The 25,219-nt window shown below is 46.9% G+C and overlaps 1 protein-coding gene across 1 annotated transcript in view; it reads right to left on the bottom strand.

The window, feature by feature from the left end:
* The window catches only part of ryr2a (ryanodine receptor 2a (cardiac)), a 957,985-nt gene that overhangs the window by 3,534 nt on the left and 929,232 nt on the right, over positions 1-25,219 (bottom strand). The window contains exons 99-101 of the mRNA XM_085980259.1: positions 24,692-24,848; positions 21,535-21,599; positions 19,415-19,515 (exon numbers count right to left, since the gene is read on the bottom strand). Coding sequence (XP_085836385.1) covers positions 19,415-19,515; positions 21,535-21,599; positions 24,692-24,848 — 323 coding nt within the window. The remainder of the gene's footprint in view (positions 1-19,414; positions 19,516-21,534; positions 21,600-24,691; positions 24,849-25,219) is intronic.

The following is a 25,219-nucleotide window of genomic DNA, read 5'->3' as shown; positions in this document are numbered from 1 at the left end:
ATGAGTCACGTGGGCATCTTGGGGTGTGGGAGCAGTGGGTGGGGTTCCACACTGTAGCACTACTAAGAGGGTGGTGCTGGGGAGTGATGTTGGGATTTGGGATGACGTGGGAAGGAGTTAGGGCAATAGCAACCATGGGAAAGGCGTAGGCATTTGGCAATGGGGAGACACGAGCAATGAGGCATGGCAAGAGGTCACTGCGGGGAAGGGCACTGGTACTTGGGATGGAGGGTCAGGAGTGATAAGAGGCAGTAGGAGGGAGTGGTGAGGGGGAAAAGGGGCACAGGCACTCAGGGTGGGTTGGGGTGAGTAGGTTGGAGGGAACAGAGAGGTGGAGAAGGTACAGCCAGGAGTGGAAGTGAGGGTTGTTAAAAGGCTTTCATAACGTAAGAACATAAGGATTAGAAGCAGGAGTAGGCCATACGGCCCCTCGAGCCTGCTCCACCATTCAATAAGATCATGGCTGATCTTTGACCTCAACTCCACTTTCCCGCCCAATCTCCATACCCTTGATTCCCCTAGAATCCAAAAATCTATCGCTCTCAGCCTCCACGGCCCTTTGGGGTAGAGAATTCCAAAGATTCACAACTCTCTGAGTGAAGAAATTCCTCCTCATCTCAGTCTTAAATGGCTGATCCCTTATCCTGAGACTATGCCCCTTAGTTCCAGACACTCCAGCCAGGGGAAACAACCTCTCAGCATCTACCCTGTCAATCACCCTTAGAATCTTGTATGTTTCAATGAGATCACCTCTCATTCTTCTAAATTCCAGAGAGTATAGGTCCAGTCTACTCAATCTCTCCTCATAGGACAATCCTCTCATCCCAGGGATCAGTCTAGTGAACATAGATTGGGACCTGCATTATTTAAAGGACAAGCAGCATTTGTATAAATCCTGTTCTCCATTTAAATACTAGGGTGTTCCCCAGCTAGTGTGGGGAGCCCATGAAGGGAATCTGACTCTGAATAAAGAAAAACCAGGTTCGCGGCAGTAACTGTTAATGGGTTTTAAATTGGTTAAGCTATTCTGGCACTTTGTAAGACTTTTCTCGCCTTTCCATTCTTTCCTGCATAATCAGTTGTCTTTTTATATTATAAGACAGGAGTTCTCAACCTTTTTGCTTCTGAAGCCACCCCCCTCCCGTGTTATAAAAATTCCACGGACCATCTGTAACACAACACCATGATTTTTTCTGTCTAAAAATTAGTTATACAATTAAACAAAGAGCCGGCAAAGACACGATGGGCTGATTGGCCTCCTTCTGTGCACTACGATTCTATGAAAGGTGAGCCATCACTTTTATACAATCCGAATACAAATGGTATCATCCTTCAGACAGTTCGCCTGGAAGAAAGACTCCCTTAGTACTTCACGTAACAATATCATGAATCCATTTATAAAGAGTGTTGTATCCGTGTGTTAATGGAGACACGGAATGCAGGAGTTGGTTTCACAGGTGTTTACTGAACAAAGTCTGGAGGTGAACTAACAGATACAAGACACTATACAGGCTTATATAGCCCGAGTGGCCATTACCGGCATTACAGTGCACAGGGGGCTCTTAAAGGCACATACACCACAATTCCTCTCCTTTTAGACAACCAGTACATAACATTTTAAGTAATCATTAATCAACATATTACAAGAACAATAATCTACACATTTGCTGCAGTTAATCAATTATAAGTCAGTCTCTCTGGAGGCTTCCTGACTCGGTCCAGATAACGCCTCGGTGGTGTAGGAGTTTTTGGTGGTGTAGTAGGTTCTTTTGGCAAGGTCGATTCGGCTTGAATGCCAGTGTCGGGTTCATCTGGTTCCAGTATCACCGGATCGGAGGTAGATACGATGGGTATCTCTGCTTCATCATTAGGTGTATAGAGTTGTGGTGTAGGTTGTCCCTTTTCGGATGACTCTATGATCTGGTCAGCATGGCGCCTTATTATGCTTTCTCCAATGTCCACGGTATACATCAGCGGTCCTAGTCATGTGCAAATAGTTCCAGGCTGCCATTTCTCGGTACGGTAGTCCCAGGCCAAAACTTGTTGACCTATCTGGAAGGTTCTAGTTGGCATTTCATTCATGCCTTGAAATTGCCGGTTCTCCACGTCCCTTCTGATGTTTGGTTTGATCAAATCCAGCCGGCATCTTAGGCTTCTATTGAAGAACATCATGGCGGGAGTTTGGTTTGTAACCACATGTGTTGCATTCCTGTATGCAAACAAGAAGTTATCTACCTTATGCTGAAGATTTATGTCTTCATTACCCATGGCCTTTATGGCCTTCTTGAAGGTCTGGACAAACCTTTCAGCCAATCCATTGGTGGCGGGGTGGTATGGGGCGGACGTGTAGTGCTTAACCCCATTGTTTTTTTAAGAACTTCCTGAATTTTTCAGACACAAATTGCGGTCCATTATCAGAACAGATCTGTTCAGGCAGCCCATTCCTGGCAAATATGGTCCTTAATACTGTGACGGTTTTTTCCGTGGTGGTGGAGGACATCTTTATTACCTCCGGCCACTTGGAGTGTGCATCAACCGCGATTAAGAACATTGAGTCCATAAATGGACCAGCAAAGTCGATATGTACCCTTTGCCATGGAGATGAGGGCCACTCCCATGGATGTAGAGGGGCTTGTGGTGGGGTGTTTTGGACCTTCTGGCATCCTAGGCAGCTCGTGGTCATTTCTTCGATGTCTCCATCGATACCTGGCCACCACACAAACGCTCTGGCTAGGTTCTTCATTTTCACTCCACCCAGATGCCCCTCGTGAAGCTCCTTTCGCACTTTATCCTGGAGTTTGGGTGGAATCACCACTCTGGATCCACACATCAAAGTTCCTCGGCACACTGACAGCTGTTCTCTTCTTTGCGAGAATGCTGGCAACAGTGGTTCGCCATGTGCTGGCCATCCCTTCACCGTTAAATCGTAGACTCGTGAGAGAGTCGGGTTATTTCTCGTTTCCTTTTCAATGGCAGAATTTGTTACTGGTAGACATTCCACTATGGTTGAGTGGAACATCTCCACTGGGTCCACTGTAGGTGCCTCTTCTACCGTTGGCAACGGTAGGCGCGATAAACCGTCAGCATTCCCATGCTGTTTTGATCCTTTGTATTCTATGTCATATTGGTGTGCCCCTAGGAAAAGGGACCACCTCTGTAGCCTTTGCGCTGTCATAATGGGAACACCCTTTTTAGGGTTGAATATGGAGACGAGGGGTTGATGGTCAGTCAACAAGGTAAATTTTTGTCCGTGTAGGTAATGGTTGAATTTCTTCACTCCCCATACCAGGCTGAGTGCTTCCCTGTCGATCTGGGCATAGTTACGCTCAGCTGAGTTCAATGAGCGTGACACAAAAGCTATCGGCCGCTCCGAGTCATCAGGGAATCTATGCGATAATACCGCTCCTATGCCGTAAGGGGATGCATCGCACGCCAGTCTGATTGGCAGTGATGGGTTGTAATGAGCCAAAACTTTCTTGGACGTGATCAAGCCTTTGCATTTATGGAAGGCACGTTTACAGTCTTCGCTCCATTTCCAAATTACTCCCGTTTGTAGCAGTTCGTTAAGAGGGTGCAGAAGAGTTGACAAGTTCGGTAAAAATTTATGATAGTAATTTATCAATCCTAGGAACGACCTTAATTGTGAGACATTTTCAGGTGCTGGGGCTTTTATGACCGCTTCAATTTTTTCAGGTGACTTATGCAACCCTTCCTCGTTAATTATGTGGCCACAATATGATATTTGTTTCTGGAAAAATTCGCACTTGGGGCGATTTGCTCGTAGGCCCCGTTCTCTCAGCCTAGTGAGCACCTGCTCCAAATTGGCAAGGTGCTCGTTGTCGTTTTCTCCTGTTACAAGGATGTCGTCTAGGTAGCATTGAGTCCCCGGAATCCCTTGGAGGACTTGCTCCATAGCTCTTTGCCAGATAGCTGGAGCTGATGCTACTCCGAAAACCAGTCGATTTTACTGGTACAGGCCTTTGTGTGTATTTATCGTGAGATACTTTTTAGAGGCCTCTTCAACCTCCATCTGTAGATATGCCTGTGCCAAGTCAATTTTGGTGAAACATTTCCCTCCGGATAGTGAGGCGAAAATATCTTCTATCCTCGGAAGAGGATACTGTACCGTGTGAAGGACCGGGTTTACAGTCACCTTGAAGTCCCCACAGATGCGAATTTTTCTCTGTTCTTCAGATTTATCATTATTCAACGTTTTCTTCATGACCGGGACGATGGGTGTTGCCCACTCGCTCCAATCTATCTTGGATAATACGTCTACTTTTTCCAAATTCTCCAGCTCTGCCTCAAAACTTGGGAATTGCTGCATCTTCCACTTTTATTGAGGCGGTGACGCCTTTCAAGGTTCCTAGTTCCTGTTGAAACACTTCCTTGGCGTTGGCCAAGATGTCTTTTAATCATTCAGGTATGACATCATCATCATTTTTTTTCTTACTGGTCACCGTCAGTGCCTGAATGGAGTGCCAGTCTAAACGTATCTTCCTGATCCATTCACGTCCCAACAGCGGTGGACCACCATCTTGCAGAACATATAAATACAACTTCTGTATTTCCTTGCCGTTGTATACAACAGGCACCTTTATTTTTCCTTTGGGGTATACTTTCTGCCCCGTATATGTTTTCAAGATAATGGATGTGTCTTTCAAAGGTATATGCGGAAATAGCCGCTCGTAATCCCGTCGACTTATGACGGTCAGAGCTGATCCTGTATCTAGCTCCATTTTAACTGGGGACCCCGCTATCGTGAGGGTAACCCAAATGGTCTGGTAATCTTCTTTGGCAATTACATTATGTAATTTGAGACAGCTTAGTCTCTTGTTTCCGGAGTCACTATCGCTCTTCTGGTCTTCGGAGCTACTGTCCGTCATCATTTGTACCTTTCTGTACTTTTCCTTATTGATTTTTTTCCTGTCCGTGGATTTTTTGTGTCCAGATCGGCATACACGTGCAATGTGTCCAATCTTTCCGCATTGCCTGCATGCTTTGTCCTTGAACCAGTAGTCCCTCTGGTCATGGGTGCATCTGCCGCAGCGATAACATCTCTCGAAACCCTGTGTCATTTCATGGGTGCCGAAGTCCTGTGGCTTTTGCTGTATCTCTGCAGCTCCTCTTGCGGCTGCTTCGTATGATACAGCCATACTGAAAGCCTTGTCCAGTGTCAAATCTTTCTCAGGAAGTAGCCTTTTCTGTGTTCCTTCACTTAGGAGACCGCAGACGAATTTGTCTCGAAGAGAATCTGCCAGTCCTGCCCCGAATTGGCAGTGCTTTGACAGCTTCCTTAATTCGGTGAGGTAATCAGCGTTACTTTCATTCTTGTGCTGATTCCTCTTGAAGAATTTGAATCGTTCCGCTATCAGCAGCGGTGTTGGGTTTAAGTGCTCCTGTAGGGTATCAACAATCTCCTTAAAATTCTTGTCCTTTGGTTTGGCTGGAGTGATTAAGTTTCGTAACAGCCCGTATGTCCTTGCGCCCATTAGATTTAGAAGTACTGATGCCTTTTTATCATCTTCTATTTCATTTGCTGTGCAATATACCTCCACTCTTTCCACGTATGTGGTCCAATCCTCTATATCGCTATCGAAAGCATTAATATTGCCAGCCTTAGGCATCCTGAAAAAAAAATGGCGCCTCCCGCGCTTTCCTTTCTTCCCTACAGAAAAAAAATGGCGCTTCCCGCGCTTTCCCGCCGCTGCTGTTGCTGACAACGCTGTTCTCCGTGGTTTTTATTTACATAGGTTTTTTTTTCCAATAGGTGGAGACTCGTTCCGCCGGACTCTCTGGGACTTTTCCCTCCCTCTGCTTGGTCCGAACGCCGACCTGCTTTGCAGCGCCGGCCGTCTCCCGAGTGCTCCCCCCCTCTGTCTCTGTTTGCCTCCGCCTTCGCTGCTCGGCCCCGCTGCAGAGCCAGCCGATGGAGCCCCAGCCCGCCGCCCAGGAAGGATTATTGCAGTACCTGCCACCAGCTCGGCTAGCTGGTGAAACCACAGTTTTTTTTTTTTTTTTTCTTTCTTGTTTTTCTTCGATCTCCTTGAGGTGCTGCCAAATTGCAGGTAAGTCCGTTTCCAATTCGTCGCCACTGTTGTATCCGTGTGTTAATGGAGACACGGAATGCAGGAGTTGGTTTCACAGGTGTTTACTGAACAAAGTCTGGAGGTGAACTAACAGATACAAGACACTATACAGGCTTATATAGCCCGAGTGGCCATTACTGGCATTACAGTACACAGGGGGCTCTTAAAGGCACATACACCACAAAGAACGGGTACATGATTTCGGTACAAATGCCCAGAAACCCTACTTCAACCCACCAGATAGCTCAATAAAATAGAAATGTGTGACCCAGAAACACCACCAGAATATCACCATTATTTAGCCATAGTTCTGAAACATTCCCCATGCCAGGCACCAAAATCTCCAGCAACATTAGATCTAAACCAGTCAGCTGTGGCTCAGTGGGTAGCACCCTTGTCTCTGAGTCAGAAGGTTGTGGGTTCAAGTCCCACTCTAGAGACTTTAGCACATAAATCTAGGCTGACACTCCAGTGCAGTACTGAGGTAGTGCTGCACTGTCAGAGGAGCCATCTTTCAGATGAGACGTTAAACCGAGGCCCCATCTGCTCTCTCAGGTGGACATAAAAGATCCCATGGCACTATTTTGAAGAAGAGCAGGGGAGTTATCCCTGGTGTTCTGGCCAATATTTATCCCTCAATCAACATCACTAAAAAACAGATTATCTGGTCATCATCACATTATGGGAGCTTGCTGTGCACAAATTGGCTGCTGCGTTTCCTACATTACAACAGTGACTACATTCCAAAAAAGTACTTAATTGACTGTAAAGTGCTTTGAGACGTCTGGTGGTCGTGAAAGGTGCTATATAAATGCAAGTCTTTCTTTTCTAAACATCTGACTTTATTTTTAGTTTATTTCCAAATAATATATAACTTATGCAAAAATTTGATGAATTCTGGCATGCTAAGGTCAGGATGTACACATTGGGGAGGATTAAGTGATCTGCAGCATAATTAGTTAACCATATTTATCATCTGTATTGTTTCAAATTCCTAAAATTCACAAGTTTTACTGTGTTAGAAGCAAAAGGTTGTGTTAACATGTTTGGCAGGATTCTTAATGGTTGTGTTTATTTACTGAAAATATGGCAAGCAATCAACTAACGTCTTTAATAAATTCACTCATCTTTGTAAACTTAACTGAACCAGTATTCTTCTTCTTAGGCAATCCCTCGGAACTGAGGATGTCTTGCCCCACATTAAAAATGAGTTCTCAGGTGACTGATGAGTCCAATGCAGAACCAACAGTCTGTCACAGGTGGGGCAGACGGTGGTTGAAGGGCCGAGTGGGTGGGGTGCTTGGGTTGACGTGCGCTCCTTGCGCTTGGCTTCCGCTTGCTCCTGGCGAAGAGACTCGAGGGCCTCGATTTTCCTGGAGCTGTCAGGCGGGGTTTCAGGCGTGCAGGGGTTGAAAATCACAGAAATAGGGGGTCGCGACCCGCCCCGTCCGACTTTCGCCCCGGTGTTTCAAAGCGACCCGAATCGGTCCCGCCCGCAGCAGGCGGGACTGGTCGTCGGGAACCTAATGAGCAATAATTGGCATCTGTAATCCAATTTTAAGGGGCCCTTGCAATTTTCAGCCTTTCCCCACGTAAACCACGCCTGGTGGGAACACCACTGATGAAACCTGCCGTGAACAATGTCGGCTTGCTTACTTTCAGCTGCAGGTCAATCAGGAATGAAGAGATTTAATCAGCCAGCATTTGTAGGCTGCAGGACGTTGTTGCTCCAGGCTTGGGGCAACTTGTTCAAAACTTAGGCACAGTTGTGGAAGGTTGGAGCCTCACACACTTCTCCAGTGTGAGCTCCTGGGAAGCCCCTCTGACTACCCTAACTCAGCGCTTCCTCAACGGAGGTACCTGCCAGAAGCATGGGAGGCCTTTTGTTCCTTCCCTTCTTGGCATTAGAGGATCTCCAACAGCAGAGGAGGCTGCAGCAGATCCAGCAACAACAGCAGCACCAGCAACAGCAGCACCAGCAGGAGCGACAGGCTGCGGCTCAGCCACCTGAGGCAGCACAGGCCAGAAGGGGCCAGCGCATGGAAGGCCGTCGGTGCAGGAGATACCCCCCAAACAGGGAAGGCCGTTGGTGCAGGAGATACCCCCCAAACAGGGAAGGCCGTTGGTGCAGGAGATACCCCCCAAACAGGGTCTACAGACACAGGGTGAGCTACCTCAACATGACTGAGCAGCAGTGCCAAAGGCGGCTCCGACTTTCACGAGAGGTAGTGACTGACATCTGCGCAATGCTACAGCAAGACCTGGAGCCCAGAGCACCAGGTCGACACTCCTTACCAGTGGCCATCAAAGTCACCACCGCACTCAACTTTTATGCCTCAGGCTCCTTCCAGGGATCAGCAGCAGACATCAGCGGCATCTCCCAGGCGGCCGCACACACTTGCATCAAACAGGTCACCGATGCCCTCTTTGCCCTCGCGCACAATCACACCCATTTCACCCGGGATCGCGCAAGTGTCACGGCGCGAGCGATTGGATTAGCTCAGCTGGCAGACTTTCCAAGGGTGCAGGGCGTCATTGACTGCACACATGTGGCCCTTAGGGCACCCCATCGCAATCCAGGAGTTTTTGTCAACCGCAAGGGCTTCCACTCCCTTAATGTTCAGCTGGTGTGTGACCACAAGAAGGTGATTTTGCATGTTTGTGCCAAGTACCCTGGCAGCTGCCATGACTCCCTCATACTGCGCCAGTCTACTGTGCCTCTGCTATTCTGTCCGCCAAACGAACTTCAGGGATGGCTAATTGGAGACAAGGGATATCCCCTGCGGACTTGGCTAATGACGCCGTTGAGGAGACCAGCCAACGAAGCTGAGGAGCGCTACAACTCCAGCCACATTTCCACCAGATGCATTATCGAGCAAGCCATCGGCCGCAGCCCTCTTCTCCTCGGCGGTAGCCAGCCTTACCACGGAGGTAGCCATCCTTTCCGTGGTGTTGCTTTCATGCACCAATGACTCCAATAAGGCTCTGCTCATGCTCGCCATGAACTCCTCCATTCGCTCCACACTCGCAGCGACCCTGGAGACAAAACCTGCCAGAGACTCCTGCATCTGTGCATGGAGATCCGTCACCTCCTCTCTTGCGGATGGACCCAGAGGCATAGGGTCGACATGCAGCTGAGCTGAGCTGGCAGAGGCCTGCGCCCTCCGACGAGGGCTCTCCACTGCTGTCTCTGTCTCCACAATCTGCTGATGCTCACTTGTGAGCTGTGAAACACCAGGTGACAACACTACTCTATGTCCCAAAGGCCCCCCTGAGGTGTGAGTGTCTGCGCTGGTGCTGGGTGCGCTTACTTCTGCTGACGCTGCGCCCTCAGAGGCTGGAGCTTCCTCTGAGGAGTCTGGCTGCACAGCCTCTTCCTCCTCGACAGTGGGGATGGGGGCTCTGGATGGTCCTGTGCGGGAGTAAAGGAAAGAGTTAGAGATCTGATGCCAAGGCTACTTGCACATTGGATTTGGCAGATGCTCATAAGTCCAAATGATGTAGCTTCAGAATCATATCAGCGACTCATGCTATGTCAATGAGAGAGATGGGAAACCATTCTGTCACCAGCTTGCGGGCTTGCTCCTGTCTCTCCTGCCCCAGCTTCCACAGGCACGTCAGCCCCAGCAATCTCCATCACTCCTTCCTCCCAGGGGGTCAGGTGGGCGATTGAGGGTGGTCCTCCTCCAGTCCTTGCTCGCTCTCTCCTATTGTGAGCTCTCTTTTCCTGCAATGAGGGAGACAAGTGGAGTTTGAGTGAGAGTGCAGGAGTGAATGTAGAGATTGCATAGCATAGATACTTAGAAGGAGACAAAGATGGTGTGAGGCTGCAAGACCAAGGGCCCTCCCTGTGTGTTGTCAGTTGTGTTCCAAGCATCAGAGTGAGAGGCAGTGTGAGGGCTGCATGGTGGAATAGTTATGTGACTGTGAGCATAGAGAGAGAGGGAATGGGTAAGGGTGCATGGATGTGACTGTGAAATGGGATGTGGATAAAGAGAGTGCTGAAGCTGAGTGCTGTTGGGGAAAGGCAATGTGGATCAGGTTGAGGGTGATGGAAACTTCATACTTACTTTTCCTGTACGGTGAAGGTCATGGAAGCGCTTCCTGCACTGCAACCAGGTCCGTCGGGTGACTCCCTGAGAGTTCACCTCTGCAGCCACCTCCATCCAAGCAGCCCTGGTCTCTTTGGGAGGCCTCTTCTTCCCGAGCTGGGGAAGAGGACCTCCCTGTGGGCCCTAACCCCATCCACCAATATCTGCAGTGAGGTCTCATCAAATTTGGCAGCAGCTCGGGCTCTGCTGCTGGCAGCAGCTGGTGCAGGCTCCTCTGTCATTCTGTACGACTGGTTGGGAAGCCTGCAGAGGTTGAAAAGCTTCCTGGAGACTTTAAAAGCACCACGAGTGATGACATCATACTGTGGGGCTTTCTGACTGGAAATGGACAATTAGCAAGGGTGCCCACACGCTGGAAATTAATTGGCCAATTGAGGAAAAATTGCATCCAGCTGGCAGACCCATTTAGATTCGTGTCCGAACCCGACATTCGGGGAACCCGACAATTCCCCGCACCTGCGGGAAAATCGGCCCCGAGGTATTCGATGCCTTCCCGGATGCTTCTCCTCCACTTTGTGCAGTCTTGGGCCAGGGATTCCCAGGTGTCAGTGGGGATGTTGCACTTTTTCAAGGAGGCTTTGAGGGTGTCCTTGAAGCGTTTCCTCTGCCCACCTGGGGCTCTCTTGTCGTGTTGGAACTCCGAGTAGAGCACTTATTTTGGGAGTCTCGTATCAGGCATGCGGACAATGTGACCCATCCATCGGAGCCTCCTCAAATTCGGCTGCCCTCAAAAGTTTGTCACCATCCTCCGCCTGCTTCACGACGACATGCAAGCCATGATCCTGACCAATGGTTCCACCACAGACCAAATTCACGTACGGACCGGGGTCAAGCAAGGCTGTGTCATCGCACCAACGCTCTTCTCGATCTTCCTTGCTGCAATGCTCCATCTCACCCTCAGAAAGCTCCCCGCTGGAGTGGAGCTAATTTACAGAACAAACGGGAAACTGTTCAACCTCCGTCGCCTGCAGTCCAGATCCAAGGCTGTCCCATCCTCTGTCGTCGAATTACAGTATGCAGACGATGCTTGCATCTGTGCACACTTCGGAGGTCGAACTCCAAACCATCGTTAACACCTTCACCGAAGTGTATGAGAGCATGGGCCTTACACTAAACATCCATAAGACAAAGGTCCTCTACCAACCTGCCCCCGCCACACAGTACTGCCCCCCGATTATCAAAATCCACGACAAGGCCTTGGACAACGTGGACCACTTTCCATATCTCAGGAGCCTACTGTCAACAAGGGCAGACATCGATGACGAAGTCCAACACCACCTTCAGTGTGCCAGTGCAGCCTTCAGTCGCCTGAGGAAGAGAGTGTTTGAAGACCAGGACCTCAAACCCGGCACCAAGCTCATGGTCTACAGAGTAGTAGTAATACCCGCCCTCCTGTATGCCTCAGAGACATGGACCATGTACAGCAGGCACCTCAAAGCACTGGAGAGGTACCACCACAGTGCCTCCACAAGATCCTGCAAATCCATTGGCAGGATAGGCGCACCAATGTCTGTGTTCTCGCTCAGGCCAACATCCCCAGCATCGAAGCTTTGACCACCAGTATTATTAAGATAAATTGGGCACATTATGTGTATTAGTAATCAGCAACTTTAAAATAGTCGATAACTACCATACAACTATCAAATTTTCTTTCTCAATGAGATAAATATTTATTTAAATCTCCATGCTTTGCAGTAGTCTCACAATGATAAACTGGGATTCCGCTTCTCGCTTCTGAAAACTTGCTGAAACACCAAACTAGTCGAACCAAACGTCTCAACGGTCAATGTTAATATTTCAGAACAGAACCAGACGATGCAAAAGTAGGATTGATCATTTGAGGAGACAGTTTGCGGCTTTAAAGCAAAAAAATTATAGTTGAATGTTTTCAGCCTGTTGCTTATTTAACCTGGAATCAATGCTCATGATATCAAGGAATGTGAGGCCATTATTTCAGGTGAAATGTATTTTTACATCGGCTGCATCTCCAGAGAAATCAAACAGATCGCACTCCAATGTCTCTCGAGCTGTCCCCACGAAATCAATACCCATGACATTGCAATCCTATTTAAAGCCAGGCAGCCTGCAACTGCATTACATGGGCTGACTGGCAATTCATTTCATGGGCAGTAGGCTAGTGTGTAGAATTAAAATGAAATGTGTTGCAAAAACACACATACAAACAACTATTACGGCACATCAGGCAGCATCTGTGGAGAGAGAAACGGAGTTAACGTTTCAGGTTCTGACGAAGGGTCATCGACCTGAAATGTTAACTCTGTTTCTCTCTCCACAGATGCTGCCTGACCTGCTGAGTATTTCCAGCATTCTCTGTTTTTATTTCAGATTCCCAGCATCCGCAGTATTTTGCTTTTTTATTACGGCTCATGTCAGAGTAAAATGCTCGGCGATCCCTTTACATCGCTCTGACACATTCAGGAATTAATCATTTTATTTAATAAGCCAATTACAAGAGCAACATTCGGTGGTCCCGGAGTCTGCCTCACAGCATCACGACATGCTGAAAGGCAAAGCCGTGGCTGGACCAGCAACATCGTGTTCTTCACCCACATGGGCAGCAGTGAAGGAAAATCTATAATCTATTGTAAACATCCCTGACAACAAGAAGAACTCTAATACAAAAGAGAACTTTTAATTATGGCTGTACCACTTTAAAATGCAAGTTGAGAACGGGAATATGGAGGAACATTTTTAACAGTCATTACTCAGCAATAAAGCAATTGAAACCAAGGACAAATCTGGAACCAGCGGAACCGACCAGCACTGTCTTGAGATAAGACCCTCATTAAACTGCAACAAGTGACACACATGATAAAGCAACCCCACTAAACTTTGAACCAACCATGAACTACAAGGGGAAAAGCCATGCTTGAATGAGCCAATCATTGAGGTGTACACGTGAGAGCCACAAGAAAAGTTTTGAACAAAAAAAAATAAGAACTGATGCAATATCTAGTTGCTTACTGCAGTCGGCCAGGAGAAACGTATCCGGGTCTAACGAAGAGAAGATGTCTAAAAATTTCAACAGACTTCGGTGATCGTGGGTTTTGCCACTGGGCACTTGAAGACTCCAGGACACTGCATTTAGGGTTAGGGTTAAGTTGGGTTCTTATTTAATCCGTGTGTTAGTGGTTAAATAAAATATCTCTGGGAGATAATGCATCTGTGTGGTTTTCTGTTAAATGTGGATTCAGGTCTATGAACCCCACTCTAACACCGAATGTGGGAGGTGTGAAAGTCATAAATAATTACAAGAGCAGGCTGCCTCTGCACCAACAGACTTCTTTGTCTCTTCTATCTACACGCACTAAAATCTATCTGAGGCCTTTGTCTTTGCTAGGGGGTTGTCAATCCTTTAAACCCCGCATTTGTTCACAGAAAGATAATCGGTGCTAGGGAATCGTGTCACCGACAGTAATAACCCCCCCCCCCACCCCGCCGCCGCCCCCCCCCCGGTGATCATCGAATATAAAACAATAGCAAGTCAACGTGAAATCATTTTAGAAACAATCTGAAGATTTGACGGACCCCTAGAACCCCTGTTATAGCACGTGGGCAGAAGTCAAACAAAATGGTGTCACCCTCTTCCCGTAACATTCTCTCTGTTTATCTCCCACTCTTTCTCTTTTCTTCTCTCTAGCTTTCTGTTTGCCTTCTACTCTTTTTCTTTTTCCAAATGGTTTTCATACACTTTCCCACATTGCTAGCTCTTTATTTCCCTTTGTTATCCAGTTGTACCATCTGAATTTAAATATTTAAACTATATCAAAAGACCACAATCAGTAGCCAGAACCTCACTCTTCCTCTCAGCTTATTACTATATCCAGGATGCCACAGGATTAATGTAAAATGTTGCTGTAAAGTTACAATGGAAGAAGGCTTTTGGACAGAAGGAGAATTCTAGACACACTATATTATAAGTTTCAGAGATATAGGGGGAGAAATTTGATTGCTTTGCACCTCCCGTTAGTGCCCTAACCCTAAGATGGTGGTAACGAGGCGCAAAGCAACGCCTCCTGTGAAATTCAGCGGGAGGTTAGCGGCAGCGGTAACTGTTAGCACCCCGCGGCGCTGTGCCGCTGGCAATGACGTCATCACCGTGCGCAGCACCCCGCTCGCGATCTTCAGTAGCGCCCCCTGACTTACCGCCGGACACTATGTTCGATAGGGTCAGAGGGGCCTACCTGCGGCTGGGGCAGCAGTAATTAAAGGCGAGGTGCTGGGCGGCCATTTTTGTTGCTAGCCGGCTGCCAGCACCTGCCTCCGTTGCCGTCCCTGGCCCCCTGAACACCTCCCCCACCCCCTCCGCCACGGAGTGCCGGCTGCGCTCTATGAGCCCAGCACTTCTCTTGCGTACCGGGCTCTTTTGCCGGCACTCCCGATCCCCGGTGGCCCAGCTGGGTCCCGGGTTGCGCTGCGCAAGGCCCCTCCCCTTTAAGAAGGGGAGGAAGCCCTGCAGTACCGCGGCATGACGTGTTGCAGAGCATGGCGCTGCGGCACATAGCACCGCGATATTCACTCGCAGCGCCCCAAGAGGGAGGCAGGGCGCTTCCAGTAGCGGCCCGCTTCCCTCTTGGGGCGCTACCAGTGAATTTAGGCCGCGGGGGCGCTAATTTTTTCGGGATTTAGCGCCACAAAGGGGGCGCAACTCAAATTTCACCCCAGAGAAACAAGGAACTTTCTGGACAGACAAAATCTAATCGATGTAATATTCTGTTGGTTTAATTGTTTATATCTGTCCTGTTGAAAACCTCCCTCAGGAAGTTGTGTGAAACCCTTACTGAAGTGACTTGATCACTCTGTTTATTTGGAGGGGGGGAGGGCGGGGCGGGGTGGGTTGAGTTTCGGACAGGAAACAAGCAAGTGTGGGGGTGAGTCCGATCCCCAAACCCAGCGGGTATCCGACCCAGGGTGGGTGGGTTTGATCCCCGACCCCAGGGGCCTTTGTAATGGTGGGGGGGGGGGGGGGGGCGGGGAGCTTGGAGGCCGGAGGGGGGTGGGGGGAAGCACTCATGCTCCTTCTGGCTCCACAAGCAGTGCTGAGAAGGGACTTACCTTTTCCCCGAAGCTGTCCTCGCCTCACATAGAATCATAGAAAGTTACAACACGGAAGGAGGCCATTTCGGCCCATTGTGTCCACGCCAGCCAACAAAGAGCTATCCAGCCTAATCCCACTTCCCAGCTCTTGGTCCGTAGCCCTGCAGGTTAGAGCATCCCAAGTGCACATCCAAGTACTTTTTAAATGTGATTAGGATTCCTGCCTCTACCACACTTTCAGGCAGTGAGTTCCAGACCCCCCACAACCCTCTGGGTGAAGACATTTCCTCTCAAATCCCCTCTAAACCTTCCCCCAATTACTTTAAATCTGTGCCCCCTGGTTTTTGACCCCTCTGCTAAGGGAAATAGGTCCTTTCTATCCACTGTATCTATGGCCCTCATAATTTTATAGAAACATAGAAGATAGGAACAGGAGTAGGCCATTCGGCCCCTTGAGCCTGCTCCATCATTCAATGAGATCATGGCTGATCATCCAAACTCAGTACCCTGTCCCTGCCTTTTCCCCATATCCATTGATCCCTTGATCCCTTTAGCCTTAACCTCAGTATGGTCTCCCCTCAGCCTCCTCTGTTCCAAGGAAAACAGACCCAGCCTATCCAGTCTTTCCTCATAGCTAAGATTCTCTACTCCCGGCAACATCCTTGTAAATCTCCTCTGTACCCTCTCTGGTGCAATCACATCTTTCCTGTAATGTGGTGACCAGAACTGCACGCAGTACTCTAGCTGAGGCCTAACTAGTGTTTTATACAGTTGAAGCATAACCCCCCTGCTCTTGTATTCTGTGCCATGGCTAATGAAAGCAAGCATTCCGTATGCCTTCTTAACCATCTTATCTACCTGGCTGCTTTCAGGGATCTGTGGACATGCACTCCAAGGTCCCTTTGTTCCTCTACACTACTCAGTGTCCTACCATTTAATGTATATTCCCTTTCCTTGTTAGCCCTCCCCAAATGCATTACCTCACACGTCTCCAGGTTGAATTCCATTTGCCACTGTTCTGCCCACCTGACCAATTTATTGCTATCTTCCTGCAGTCTACAGCTTCCTTCTTCAGTATCAACCAGACAGCCGATTTTAGTATCATCCACAAACTTCTTAATCATACCCCCTATATTCAAGTCTAGATCATTGATATATACCACAAAACGCAAGGGACCTAGAACTGAGCCCTGCGGAACCCAACTGGAAACAGCCTTCCAGTCACAAAAACACCCATCAACCATTACCCTCTGCTTCCTGTCTCCGAGCCAGTTTTGAATCCAACTTGACACTTTGCCCTGGATCCCATGGGCTTTTAACTTTGTGACCAGTCTGCCATGTGGAACCTTATCAAAAGCCTTGCTAAAGTCCATATAGGCTACATCAAACGCACTACCCTCATCTACCCTCCTTGTTACCTCCTCAAAAAATTCAATCAAGTTTGTCAGACACGACCTTCCTTTAACAAATCCGTGCTGACTATCCTTGATTAATCCGTGTCTTTCTAAATGAAGATTTATCCTGTCCTTCAGAACTCTTTCCAATAATTTTCCCACCACTGAGGTTAGGCTGACTGTCCTGTAATTACTCGGTCTATCCTTTTCTCCCTTTTTAAACAAGGGTATCACATTAGCAGTCCTCCAGTCCTCTGGCACCACACCGGAAGCCAGAGAAGATTGAAAAATGGTCAGGCCTTCTGCTATTTCCTCTTTTACTTCGCTTAACAGCCTGGGATACATTTCACCCGGGTCTGGAGATTTATCTCACTATGTTTATTTCATCTAATATTTCACACTCCTCCTCCCTGATAGCAATGTCTGCTTCGCCCCTCTCCTTTGTGAAAACAGACGCAAAGTATTCATTAAGAACCCTACCGACATCTCCCGCCTCCACACACAGATTACCCTCATGATCTCTGATAGGCCCTACCCTTTCTTTAGTTATCCTCTTACTCTTAATATAATTATAAAACATCTTTGGGTTTTCCTTGATTTTACTTGCCAAGAATTTTTCATGCTCTCTCTTTGCTTTCCTAATATCCTTTTTAATTGCACCCCTGCACTTTCTGTACTCCTCTAAAGATTCTGGAGTATTTAGCCCTCGGTATCTGTTTTCTTTATCCTACCCTGTATGTCCCTAGACATCCAGGGGGCTCTAGATTTGTTAGTCTCACCTTTTTTCTTTAAGGGCACATATTTGGTCTGAACCCTCTGGATCTCCTCCTTGAATGCGTCACACTGCTCTGACACTGATTTACCTTCAAGTCGCTGTTTCCAGTCCACTATGGCTAAATCCCCTCTGAGCTTAGCAAAATTAGCTTTTCCCCAATTTAGAATTTTTATTCCTGGTCTATCCTTGTCCTTTTCCATAACTACCTTAAATCTAACAGAATTATGGTCACCAGCACCTAGGATGGCAGGAATGACGTATGAAGAGAGATTGGGTCGATTAGGCTTATATTCGCTAGAGTTTAGAAGAATGAGAGGGGATCTCATTGAAGCTTATAAAATTCTAACAGGACTAGACAGACTAGATGCAGTAAGGCTGTTCCTGATGGGGGTCACAGTCTAAGGATAAGGGGTAAGCCATTTAGGACTGAGATGAAGAGGAATTTCTTCACCCAGAGAGTGGTGAACCTGTGGAATTCTCTACCACAGAAGACAGTTGAGGCCAATTCATTAAATATATTCAAGAAGGAGTTAGATATATTTCTTAAGGCTAAAGGGATCAAGGGATATGGAGAGAAAGCAGGGACAGGGTACTGAATTTGGATGATCAGCCATGATCGCATTGAATGGCGGAGCAGGCTCGAGGGGCCGAATGGCCTACTCCTGCTCCTATCTTCTATGTTTCTAGCACCAAAATGCTCCCCCACTGATACGCCTTCTACCTGCCCAACTTCATTCCCTAAAACGAAGTCCAGAACTGCCCCCTCCCTTGTTGGGCTTGCTGCATGCTGGCTAAAAAAGTTCTCCTGGATGCATTTTAGGAATTCTGCACCCTCTATACCCTTCACGCTAATTTTATCCCAGTTAATATGGGGTAGTTGAAATCCCCTACTATTACTGCCCTATAGTTTTTGCACTTCTCAGAAATTTGTCTACATATTTGTTCTTCTATCTCCCTCTCACTGTTTGGGGGTCTGTGGTACATTCCCAGCAATGTGATCGCCCCTTTTTTGTTTTTCAATTTGACCCATATGGCCTCGTTTGATGATCCCTCCAACATATCATCCCTCCTCACAGCTGTAATAGTTTCTTTAATCAATACCGCGACCCCCCCACTCCCTTTTTACCTCCCTCTCTATCCCATCTGAAAATCCTGTAACCAGGAATGTTGAGCTGCCATACCTGCCCTCACTTCAGCTGCCAGGTTTCCCAAGGCCTGGGAAACACAGCCGCCCTCTGTAAAACCTGAAAGCAGGTTAAATCAGAGTCTGCCAGCCTCGTTAAAATATTTAAATTGCCAACCCGCCTCCTGGGATCGGGTTGGCTGCCCGTCCCTTGTCCCGCCTCCGTTAAACCCGGAAGTAGGTGCGGTGGGGTCAGGGTTCAGATTTTTTAAATGACCCGAACCCAACTCACCCATTTTTCTGTGCTGAAGTTCAGCCCAGCACCTCTGAGGCCCAACTGGATGTCTTCATAGGGTCATGTATTCACTGCTGAAATGGCTAGGCCATTCTACCTCTTCACTCCACTCTTGCAATTATAAATTAATTAGAAGCTTCACATAGCAGCAAGCCTCAGTCCCCTGGTTAAATGCTGCAATTTGACTGGGCTGACATAAATCACTTGTCTAATATCTATGATGTATCTGTGTGCTTATATTTTTTAATCACTTTCCAGCTCAAACTTTTATTTGCAATTTTATAGCTACAGTAACTTCCTTTGCCAGTTAACTGCTTCCATCTGCAGGTTCAGCAGCAGTTAGTGAAGCTCAATGATGCAGATAGCTTCTGTCCATAAAAGGATGTTTAATGGTACTCAACATTATGGGGGATTGTTTTCCTTGGCAGCTTTCATTCTTCTTTTAAAAATGCACCGCTGACTAGGGCTGTTTATTTTCTTTTTTTTTGCGGCCATGTAGCTGATTAAAAATCCGGGCATGTTGGTCCGTCCCTGGTGTGATTGAGTAGCAGGAAATGCGAGTACTTACAGGTAATTTGCCAAATTGTGCTCCTGCAGTGTGTGAGTCTCAAAGCCGTGGGGTACTGTGTCAAAATAGTCGTTGCCGATTCCACAGATGAAGCATTTGGTCTGGAAAGAACAGAAAAGGAAAATAAGGAAGATTGGCACAGTAGCTTGCAAATAGTATCTGATGACTATAGTCAGTTGGTGGGGTAGACATGAGTCCTGGGAGATGGGGCTGTGTTTGGTCCGCTCATCCTCGAGCTCAATCTTTACAAGTATTCCTGAGTTCCCTCTGAATGGTCACATATTACTTTCTAAACTGTGGGAAAGTATGAATAGAAGTTTGAGATATTTGCATATCTGAAATTAAATTGATCTCAAATTATTTGTCCAATGAAGTGAACCTGACGAATGTAATTCCCACGGAACATACTTTTTGACATTTGTAAAAAATTATTTCTTGGACATTTTCAGTGCTACATGGGGACTGTTTCTATTTTTTTTTAGAAAAAAGTGTTTTTCAAACCTTTTTGATCATAATAGAAACAGCATAATTTATAATAAAATACGACGTCAAGAGTTATATTTTCAACTTGTCGCCTGGGCATAAAACTGGCGTTGTGGATTGTCCGCTTGATACTGGAATCAATGGAGATGAAAATCGTTTTGCTCGTAAACGGCTGGTCCATAACGGCAGATTACGCCCAGGTGGAAAGCTGCAAATCTACTCCCATATTATTTGTCCGTGATGACACTGTGATAAAATGGCACATAACTCTTTCCTTTCTCCAAATTTAAAAAAAAATAGAATCATTGCTATGGTCCTGAATTCCAGCAGAATCCCCACAGAATTTCAGGGCTGTCCAATCATAGAATTTTCTAGAAGAGAGAGCGAGACCACTTGGCCCACTTCACCCACTGTAGCTCTCCGAAAGAGATTTCGATTTAGTCCCATTCCCTGGCCTTTCCTCGCATCCTTTGCTAAAGCAATTCGTATTCTAATCATACTTTACATGGAAAAAAATCTTCTCCCTTTCCCCCGTGGTGCTTCCAGTACTTACCCTAAATTCATGTTACCGATTCACCATCCGTGGAAATAATCTCACTCTATTTACCCTCTATCACCTATTAGGTATTTATAGACACTTCTTGTGAAAGGCGAATAGCTTGAATTGTACTCGTAAGGGCCATTGATTTTAATGGATGTAAAATTGAGGGCACACCCCTGTGATTTCCACTGGGTGCAGTGGGAGGTGAGGCTCCACCACCAGCAGTGTTAACTCGGAAAATAGGCCTTGTAATATCATCTTGACGTTTTGAGGTTCTGGGCTAGAAATTCAGTGGGCTTTGCGCCCAGTTACCGCCCAAATAGGGTTTCTGCGCCAGTGTAAGAGGGTGCGCTGATATTCAGCACTGCGGTAATGGCGGCGGTAGCCGGTAGCGCTGCGCCGACACCGATGATGTCATCGGTGTGCGCAGTGCCCCGGTTCCGCCCCGCTTCCGGCCCAAACCCCATATTTAGTTGCGGCCGCCTCTTCTGCAGCGGCCGCAAACAGCGATTGAAAAACGGGGCCGTACTGCTGCGCTACTGGGGCGCTTTTTCGGCGGCCGCCTGCCTGCACCTCCTTCCCCGGCCTCCTCCACCCCACCCCCCGCGGCATTGCTGGCTGCTTTCCGCGAGCCCGGCACTTCTCCGTGGTGCCGGGCTCATTTGCCGGCACAATCCAGCGGCGATCTCCCCGTTGCAGGCACCTCCACCTTAAGAGAAGGAGGAGGCCTGCAGTACCGCAGCCTGCCGCACCGCATCGGGTGGCGCAGCAGCACTTAGAGCGCTGAAATTCAGTTTCAGCGCCCCAAGCGGGGGCGGGCACACCCTGGAATAGCGGCCGGTTCCGACTTGGGGCGCAAAAAGTGAATATCGGATGGTCGCACATGGCTCCGCGCCCAGCGCTAACTTTTGGCCGTTAGTCAGCTGGCAGGGCCATAGTGAATTTCTAGGCCTCTGACCTTGAAATTCCACTGTGATATGAGTGTAAGAATTCAAGGACCCAAAGAACTCAGCCCCAGTTGTCTCTACAGAATAAAATGTTTCTTCTCGTTAAATGTTCAGTACCTCATTCCTGGTATTGGGATTCCATATCTTACCTCCATGTCTTCTTTAACTTGCTCCTGCTGATCTCTTAGTTCACCAAAAGCATCAATAATTAGACCTGAACGAAAAACAAGAAGGAGATCACTTCTTAAAGTAAAAGGCACTGTGGCAGCACCTACAGAAGTGAGTTTTCACTTGCATAATGTGGTGTAGCTGACTGCAAATAAGTTGCACATTCCTCTTTTATTTTTTTTTATTTATAAGTTGCACATTAAGAGAGTAGAACCCTTTCCTGTTGGCAGAAGTAATTGCATTGAGCACATAGGGCTGTACAGGTGTAATCTATGGCCCGTATATTCCGATGCCTATGGGTGTGTACGAGGTCCCGTAGGGACATCGGAAATGCCGGTTTCAGGCATGCGAAGCACATGCACTGAAAACCGGTATTTCCGATCTGTCAAGAATGCCCTGGAGAGGGCCTCTGCGGGCGGATAGTTCCGCTTTCTGGAGAACCTCCGCCCGCAGAAAACCTTTAGAAATCTTACGCCTGGTAAAAGGTGCAAGGCCTGCTTTTACCAGCATAAGAGTTGAAAAATGTTTTTTTTTAAATTCACTCATTTATAATTTTTAAATTCTTTTTAAAAAGGTAAGTTTATTTTTAAGCCCGTAAAAAAACTTGAATTATTTTTTTCAAAAAATTAAATTTTTGTTTAAAATATTTAATTTATTGTAATTTTAACTTATTTTAAAAACGTGATGGTTCTTAAAACATTTATTTAATGTTTTAGTGTGTTTTTGGGGTGATCTCCATTCATACATTTGACAGGTCTATCTGTCAAAAGTATGAAGGGAGATTCCCTTCCCCTATTGGCTGGCCTGGCCCATGTGATCCCAGGGACGCTTGCGAACTGCATGCCCCTGAGATACATGAGCCCTGCGCATTTCGACTGTGGAGAGGCCCAGGAGCGGAAGTGTACGCGCCTCGGGAGCCCTCAGGTAAGTTCGTGGATTTTTTCCAGATCGGAGGCCTCCGCACGCGGGAAGCCTCCGATCGGAAAATACGGGCCAATGACTCCTTAAATGCAGTGCCTGCGGAGCAGGCGGGCTGCAAATCCAGTGGCAACAAGTGATGACTTCCTTTGTAAAGTGAAAACTCTGCAGGCACTACTGCTCATCAAACGCAGGTAGAAGCACCTCTGCCTGTACATTCCGGTGTGGCTGTACAGGTGGTTAAGTGCCGTGCACCCCCCCCCCGGTGCTACCTGACTAGCCTGGCATCCCTCCGTTGCTCCTCTACTTCTTCCAAAAAACAAAGACATAGGGTTGTTCCCATTACGTTCTATCCGAAATGGTAATTGGAAAGACGGCAGCCCCACGGCAAATAGCACAAAGACAGTTGTTAAATACTTAGCAGTGGCAAAAACAGCCTTCCATTAAAAGTCAGAAATAAGCAGATGCTATCAGTACTGATCTGAGGCTCACTAAGTTATTTTTTTGCCATATCTGCAGCATCTACTCACACTGAACAGTTGTTTTATACAAGCAAAAAGAGGAAGCAGCACAAATGGGGTACAAATAATCAAAAATGGGGCACATGATTCAATTCACACCTCCTTTGAGCTGTCCCGCCCGAGGATGGGTTGGTGCCCTCTGCAGAACTGACGACTAAAATTGGGACAGGCACAAAAGTGGGCTGAGTTCTGGCATCTGCCCAATTATCTGAGCAGGCGGACCCGGTAAGAAAATCCAGGCTTCAGAGTAAAATACAAGCTGAACATTTGTAGGGTAGAGATTCCACAAATTATACACAAAGTGAAGAGGATATTTGATCCAAACTGGGTGCTTGATTGTCCAGTGTTTTTTTAATTAAACAGCTATCACAGTATAATTGCATTTGACACCAGCTGCTTTTGTATTGTGCAAGTTATTGAAAGAGTATCATTCTTACAATAGTAACTTTTTCAGGAGCATCGGTTCCTGGTACACCTACACCAAAAAGCTTAGCTGCCAGCCTTTGCTGCAGGAAGTACATTCACAATGAAACCATGTAATCTTCATCAATATTAGTTTTTAGTATAACGAAGATAAAAAAATAATTCAGTGTTATGACAGAACCAAAATCATCACCGTGCCTCTGATCAAGTTCTTTGTTAGTCATATGTTGCACCTAACAGTGCAAGCCATGTTGGGCTGGACTTTCCTGAATCTGCTGGGAGGGGGTCGGGCTGGGGAGTTTCCAGCTGCCACACCAACTGGTGGGATCTTCGCCACCAAGAGGGAGCTCACCACTGCTCATGAAGAAAATGCGCTGAAGTGGGACACCCACTGTACCACTAGAAGAGGCAACCCGAAAGTTAGTTGCACCCTGAAAACTTCAGCAATTTACACTAACTTATGTTAGGCCCTTCTTCATGGTGGGTGTTTCCATGATATTTAAATATGGTGGGGGGGCGGGGTGTTTAAACCTAGCCCAATTCCATCGTCACCCATTGTCCACACACCCAATTTTCCAGTAGGAAAACTTGTGGCTGATTTTTCTTCTCCCTTGCCCAAGGGCACTTGAGACCAATTGTAACGCTCGAACTGCCATGCCAGCTGAAGTTAGCTAACTAAGCATAGACCATGGATTGAACCTGGTCCTTTTGGTCTGCGTTGTCTAATACAACACTAAAAAGTGCCTTTACTCATTGAGCTGTCAGGCGAGATTCCTCACAAGCTGTCAGAGCATAAATTTAATTTTGTACTGTGCCTCACAATGTCACTATAAACATGATGAGGGAGCACAGCAGCAATGAACTATGCCAAATATTCATAGTGTAGCAGAATTGAAAAAAAAATTAAGGTTACTAGTGTGCCCTAAATGCAAATAAGTCAGTCTTTCTTTCTTTCAACACTGCCTAGTGTATAATTAGGATGGTTATCAGCATTAGGTGTTGGCTGGACACCACTCTTCTATTTCACTGCTGATACATCATGTGGTCAGGACACTAGTTTTATTCAATGTCTGAAGAAGCATTACGCCAGTGCCACTTCGTTTCCCTCTAGTGGTTCCTTGAAAATCACTACCTGATACATAGTCCACCACAGTACCACTTACAGAAATTCATTTGCACTGGTGAAAGTATTCATGGAGAATATTGGTGAAAAACAGTCATAATACTATGGTCATCACTGATCAGCTGTAAAATTCTGTTACAAAAATCCCCATACCTTGAATGATGGCCAACAGGATGACAATTACAAAGAAAAAGAAGGTGATGTCAAAGATGATTCGATAGATTTCATATTCATCCCCAGCAGGGTCTTCAATCTCATCACCAATGCCTCCACCAGCACGGACACCCACGTACATATGGAACATATAGCACTGCAACAAAAATCACAGCTCAAACAATGCTATAATTAAGTGACAGCATCAGACGATCTTGCTTCTCTTTTTTGGGATGAATTCTCTCAATATTTTTTCATTTGTTTGCATTTCAAATTATCAATCAACAAATCATTCTGAAAAAAAACCTCACATAAAATTCACTGAATCCCAAATTCAATATATTTTTTAACTCTGAGAAGTTCATTTTCAAAATACTCGTAGGCTTTTCATGGGCTTATATTTGAAGTGCTATGCGTTGTGTTAGCGACAACACTGATGTCAACTAATTGTTCTTCACTAATACATCCCTAAAATGTTCTTGTGGCAAGGATACACCATCAAGTGTAACCCTGGGGGTGAATGTTCAT

Source organism: Somniosus microcephalus, chromosome 3 (genome assembly GCF_052327205.1).
Source record: "Somniosus microcephalus isolate GS21.2 chromosome 3, FLI_Smic_1.0, whole genome shotgun sequence".
NCBI classification, from domain to species: domain Eukaryota; kingdom Metazoa; phylum Chordata; class Chondrichthyes; order Squaliformes; family Somniosidae; genus Somniosus; species Somniosus microcephalus.
The sequence above is the reverse complement of the archived record's forward strand: the minus strand, read 5'-3'. Positions and strand labels throughout refer to the sequence as shown.